This window comes from Mustela erminea, chromosome 4 (genome assembly GCF_009829155.1).
Source record: "Mustela erminea isolate mMusErm1 chromosome 4, mMusErm1.Pri, whole genome shotgun sequence".
Lineage (NCBI taxonomy): Eukaryota > Metazoa > Chordata > Mammalia > Carnivora > Mustelidae > Mustela > Mustela erminea.
Genome location: NC_045617.1, coordinates 41,865,155 through 41,871,394, shown reverse-complemented (window position 1 = coordinate 41,871,394; position 6,240 = coordinate 41,865,155). Strand labels below are relative to the sequence as shown.

Sequence of the window (6,240 nt, the reverse complement as noted above, 5' to 3'; positions counted from 1 at the left end):
GGCTCGATCTCAGTATTTTATAGATGGGGACGGGGTGGGGGGATAGAGGGTGAGATTAAGAGAGAACACAAGAATCAATGAGAGGCAGAGCCTCGACTTGGTTTCTGGGGTTAACCCAGGGTTTTTTCTACCACATTAGTCTTCCCCACCTGCAAGTATTTGGTTCTTGACTTTCAAGGTCTTTTGCCTAGAAAGGACTATGCACTTAGTTCCAAATGGTTATCATTTGAAAATTACAAATGGCAAATTCCATACTTTAAAAAAATGAAGAATCAATAACAACAAAAAAACTGATAGCAGTCGTTATGTCACTATTTCAGAATATTTACTGCAGAAAGCATTAAATGTGTTAAAAATAATGTAACAGAATATCTCCTCATATAGTAGTGCACTAAGAGGTGAATGAACAGAAATATAGTAAGTATCATTTACAGATGTGCTTTGTACTTCCCCCCACTCTTTTACACTCCAAAAAGAAAAGGTGCAAACTGCACCCCCCCAAGTCAATCCAACTTCTTGGTTTCTCAGGAGGAAAACGGGATTTTCCAAGTCTTTATGCTAATTCTAGAATGCAACAAAACCAGATGGATTATGATGGGGCATGGCTGACAGGACAATGCGGCAACAGAAAGGACATGAGATCATTAGTCAAATAAAGGGACACAAAACAAAGTGGATACACTTTCTGTTATTTTAAATCAGTAGTTTTATTACAATCCACATGGACACACAGTTGAGAAGGAATGTCCTGACATTTTCTGAGCATTTCACGGAAAGCAAATGTAACCATCCAGGCAGTCGAGTCATCCACATCTTCTCCAAATTCAAAGCGAAAGCTTTTATATTTGATAACTCAGGAAAGCAAAGTTTTCTTATTTTTGTCTACAAAACTTCAGTGTGAGAAAACAGTTACAGTGAAGTGGGCTGACAAGGGAAGGAGTTCCTTCCTTCTTGCTGTCCCAATCCCTGCCTCTCGGTTTTCCCCCTTGACTTTCTAGATGACTTTTTATGATACTGCAGATGGCAGTGTGTTCAGGGGCCAAAGGGGATCTACTTATCAGGCCGGCGATTATACTTCACTGTAATTGAAAGGAAAGAACAAATTAGGAAAATTAAGTTCTGGAAAAATGCACAAAGGCAAGGGGGAAAATATCTGGGTGTATTAAAAATGAGATGCTCTTTTCACATAACTCAATTTAAAAGGTTACAATTACCATAAACATTTAACTCCATTAAAGATCACTGGCAAAAACTAGCTCTTATATCTGCAAAAGGGCTCTGCATTTATACAGGCTTGGAGGAAAGCGACCTACCAGGTGAAACGAGTCGCTAATCCTGGTGAAGCGGGCGTCAGACTATCTGGAGTTGCATAGGTGTTTTTTCAGACCCACTCTGGAAGGCAGCTATGCTCACACTATACCACCAACGCCGACCAGACCCACTTTGTAGAAGACACTATGGAACATGACAAATTTCCACCTTTCAGCAGTCATTGCAGCAGTCAGGTGTTTTAATCCCTTTAGTGCCCAAACTCACAAATGCACTCTAGCAATGAAATACTAAAATGACCTTCTGGATACATTCACTAAGCGTTACATAACTTGGAAAGAACAAAGGGAAAAGCCTAAGCGTGACTCTAGTATTTCATATAGAAAAGCACTGCAGGAGAAAACTTTGTTTAAAAACATCAAAACGCAGGTAAATGTAAATACATTTTTGGTTAATCTGTGCTATACCATATAGAAATCCTGTCAGACATTCAGTCTGCTGGGTAACTCATTTGCATTTTTCATGTCTGATTGTATTAGTAGAAGAATATACATGGCAGCATATACTGACACATGTATATGCATAGACATATATAAAATTCAGATCATGAAAATTTGTTTTAAATATACATACTTAAAACCTGTACCTCTAAAAATAAATACCTTAGCCTCTAGTAGGCTAATTCTCAGAGTTCCTTCACAAGCCAATCAGAACACAGCTTCTCAACAACAGCAGATGACCGATTAGCTGCTCTTTAATAAATCCATTATCTATCAGTAAATGTTGTAAAATTCAGATGTGTAACAGAAATAGCATCCCCAGCACAGAACAGAGATAGAATTCTGGCTTTGAAAATCAATGTCTTGGCTTCCTTGATGTTTAGTTCCTACAGATGTCTACTCTTTGCCTCTGCATTTATCTAGCAGTGGGAGAGCGGTTTCTAGTGACAGCATTCTATTCCATGGGCATTACCTTCTAATCAAAGGAGTCGGCTGGCATGTCCTTTGCCATTTTGTTCAAGGGAACTAACACAACTTCGTTTGTATTTGATATCACTCCCATAATCACAGTGAGTTGTGTGTTTTAATGTAATTTACAATGTGCCGATACCACTGAGGTAAAGCAGAAGTCGCCCTGGCTCTTTTAAAAGGAGAAAAAAAAAAAAAAAAAAAGAGTCTCCCAGGAGAACACTACATAAAAGGGACCCGGTGGTGGATATCTAAGTTCTAGGAAGTAACTCAAAAACCACTGCCAGAATGACACACTGGATCGCTGATATTTTAGTTCCAAGAATAGAAACATGAAAATACTCAATATACTTCCTTTAAAAAGGATGCAACTCACAAAAACAGGGCTTTACTTTTTTTTACTTTAACATTTCAAAAAAAAAACTTAAAATGATATAAGCCAGACCAAGTTGTTCTATATAGTACAATACTTAACAACCTTGTCATTTGTTTTTGAATACAAGAATCTCAGAAATGTAGGAAATCCATGATAAATGATAGCAAGAATGTTTAATGCCATTGCCTAGATTTTTTTGAAAAGGAGTATTTATCATAGTTGAAATACAGCTTCTAAAAAATACAGTGTTTTCTGCGCTCACAGTTCCAGATTACTAACTTTATAAATTAAAAGTGAAAGTTATCCATATACAAACAAGGCCTCTTTTTCATTGATTTCAATCTCGATTAAACCTTTGGATATTTCAATCTTCAGATTCACAAGGTAAGGCTGAGTTTATCAGATATAAATAAAACATTTAAAGTCCACGAGGTATTGCAGCACTGAGGAAACAAATGCATCAAATATTTACAGGCTGGCTACAATACTCTTTAAAAAAAAAAAAAATTCAAAATGTGTATCAACATCAAGCCACACTCTTTTTCCAATTTCTCTGGCTGCAAAAATGGGGCAACAGCATCTTTTCCCACTCATTTTTCCTCTCAATCCTTGAGTCAGGGTCTTTGTCTTAGGTCAAAGGGCGAGGTCTTTTGGGAGGTGGTGGAGGCATGAGCTCTGTGTCGGGGTCCAGATGATGTTTCCGCTTCTGCCCTTGAGAAGCTGCCGCACATCTGTCGATGAACTCAAACAGCATCTCCTTGGTGACAGGGTTGGAGATGCTGTTGCACACAGCTGTGGACAAAGGGAGACACGTGTCTCACGTGAGGGTTAATTAAGGCAGCTGACTCACCACAGGGAGATGTGAAAGGGGAAAGGTTTTCGTCCCAACAGGCTGAACAGTTTCATTTCACCGACTGGGGTGACAGGCTTCACACATGAAACGACTCTCCGCCCTCCCCTGCCCCGCAAACGAGTGCTCTTCTGGTGGATACTCTTTCCTGTACCATTAATTTTAAACCAAAACTTTTAAGTATTTGAATTACAACCACTCCATCACTATCGTTTTCCCCCTCTTCGAAACTGCTTTCATAGGATTTTAACGGACCACAGCGCATCACGCTACAGTCTATACTCAACCAAAACTTCTACAGAAACCATATGCTACCATCCTCCAGTCTCATCTGTCAGCAGAAACTCCACCCTGCCATGACGGCACCCGTCACCGTTTCTACTGAACAGGGAGGTTCCACTGGAGCAGACACATTGTACTATTTTATTTCAATAACTTGTTTGAGATAAGTAAGGTATTCTAATAAAATTATGAATAAATACGGCATCTTTTCTTATGTGATCAAAATTGACCACCAGGTCTGTGAATTGTATTTACATATCTAGTTTGGGGGTGGGGGGAGGACAATGGCTTAATTATTCTCATTTTCAAAATTAACTCATCTTGTCTGAACACAGATGCTAGTTCCAACAGAACCCTTAAATGTACAATAGTAACTTTCACAAACTGCAAAACTGAAACTGGCAATTTCTGTATTTTCTCATAAGCTTATCATATAATCAGCATCATCATTGAGCAGTCTAAAGGCACACAATTCTATTAACCTTTAATCTTGGTTTTTATCCATTTGGGGTTTTTTTTTTCCAGCTTCACTAAAAATGCAATCCAGAGCAACAACTGCTACTGCTACTATAAGGTTTACCTTATGAAATTAATTAATTTCTGTTGTTCCCCATGAAAGAAACTTACTATTCTGAATTCCCAAAGTATTTATATTGTACTCAAAGAACTCTCTGAAAGATAGCACAGCAGGTTTTAGGAGGTTTTTTTTTTTTTTTTTTTTTTTTTTAATGGTTTTCATTTACTTTGTTCTCCATTGTTTGTAAAGCTATTTTAGGAGCTGGAAATTACATTTTCCCCCTGCTAATTTTGTCTTTTACCATCTGGCAAACAATGGTTTTTATAGTTCTGAATAGATCTGAAATTATCATGGCTTTTGTTGTTGTTGTTGTTGTTCAACAAATTCAACTTGTATACAGCCCATTATCCTGCCCTTTACACTTCTCTTTTGGGTGCATGGGCACAAGCCCACAGGCCTAGAGACAGGAACCTACAAGCCAGCCGGAGCCGACAGACACAGCCCCTTTCACAGCCAGCAAGGACAGGGGTCTGAGTGACCCTGGGCCCCATCAGGCAGAACACCAAAGACAGCACATTTTGATTATAAACCTTAACGTGTGTGTTCTCTCTCTCTCTCTCTCTCTTTTAATGTAACAAACATCGGTAGGTTGTCATACTCACCCATGGCAGTGTTGTAGGCATTAGGAAAACTTTTGTCTGTTCTCTGTCTCATGAAGACCCAGCTGTTATTCTCAAATTTGCATTCTATAATTTTGTTGTCATACTGTTTTAGCTCTTTTGTCACCTGTTTTAAAAGAGAATTGAGGAAAATATTTAAATCATTTGAAAGGCTTTTTGCTTCCACTGTGAGACAGACACATTAGGGAATGCCAAAAACACCTCAGTAACTCTTCACGCAGAGCTTTTTGTCATGCGAAGTGTCTAATCAAGCCGAAGGATACGGTGTGCACTCCCTTGTACACATGCTCATTAATCCGACATTTTAAAAATAGTCGTGAAAACGGCTGTCAATATATAGCAATTACAAGAGGCTAAGCAGAAACCAGCCACTTATGGGCCAAATGCAAATATGTTACCATAGGGACCAATGCCTTCAATATTTCTGCGTCCCTATGGCTTTCAGAAATTGAGGAGGCTGCTTCGGTTCGTCAGCATTCAGAAGGCTCTCACCATCTAGATTCCTACGTCACAACCTAAGAAGTTCCCTTCACCAGCTGAAAGAAAAAGTTATACATAGAGGGTAAACATTAGGATGAGATCCAGGTAATGTGCATGCTAAATATTTTGCTTTTCAAGAAGTAACAACTAACCCAAACTCTAATCTTTGGGTTAGATACCCTTTCCATCTCTTCAAACTACTGTGAACATACAGATGAAGCTACCTTAGATTTTAGTTGGGTGGCTTTTTTGGCTCCTTCACCTCAGATGATGGAATATGAATTACAACTTACTCTACCAAAGCTAACAAGTATCCATGGTAACCATAAAACCTTTTAAAAGATATTTCATCAGGCTGTGAGGATAGTTTTCATAAATAGGAACCTAAGCTTATCTTTGCAGTTTTCAAATCAAATGCCAGTCATGGTAATATTTTAATTCTGTCCTCATCTTTCACAGCTAACAACTTTTCTTCACAATATGGTAGATTGCAATCATTTAAACTTCATTAGCATTATTTGAAATGCTCTCATTTTTCTACCCACAGATTCAATACCACCTAGGAATATGAAGGGAAGCAAATTTTGAAAAGATGCTTTCAATTCACAGATTAGGCTGTGCATGTCTTCATAAATACTATCAAATTGTATTCCTTTTCCCTTAATGAGTATTACATTGGATTGGATTATTTGCATTTTCAACAAATCCAACAGGACCAATACATTCAGTGGCTGTGGAACAGACATGCCCAAAAGACTGATGTTCCACTTAGCAAACTTGCTAAAATTATTCTCAAATACTCATTATTCTAATCTCAA

At 38.2% G+C, this 6,240-nt stretch overlaps 1 protein-coding gene across 1 annotated transcript in view; it reads right to left on the bottom strand.

The window, feature by feature from the left end:
- Positions 1-682: 682 nt before the first annotated feature.
- The window catches only part of RNGTT (RNA guanylyltransferase and 5'-phosphatase), a 341,865-nt gene continuing 336,307 nt past the window's right edge, over positions 683-6,240 (bottom strand). The window contains exons 15-16 of the mRNA XM_032339080.1: positions 4,925-5,048; positions 683-3,405 (exon numbers count right to left, since the gene is read on the bottom strand). Of these exons, the coding sequence (XP_032194971.1) occupies positions 3,242-3,405; positions 4,925-5,048 (288 nt within the window). The 3' untranslated portion in view covers positions 683-3,241. The remainder of the gene's footprint in view (positions 3,406-4,924; positions 5,049-6,240) is intronic.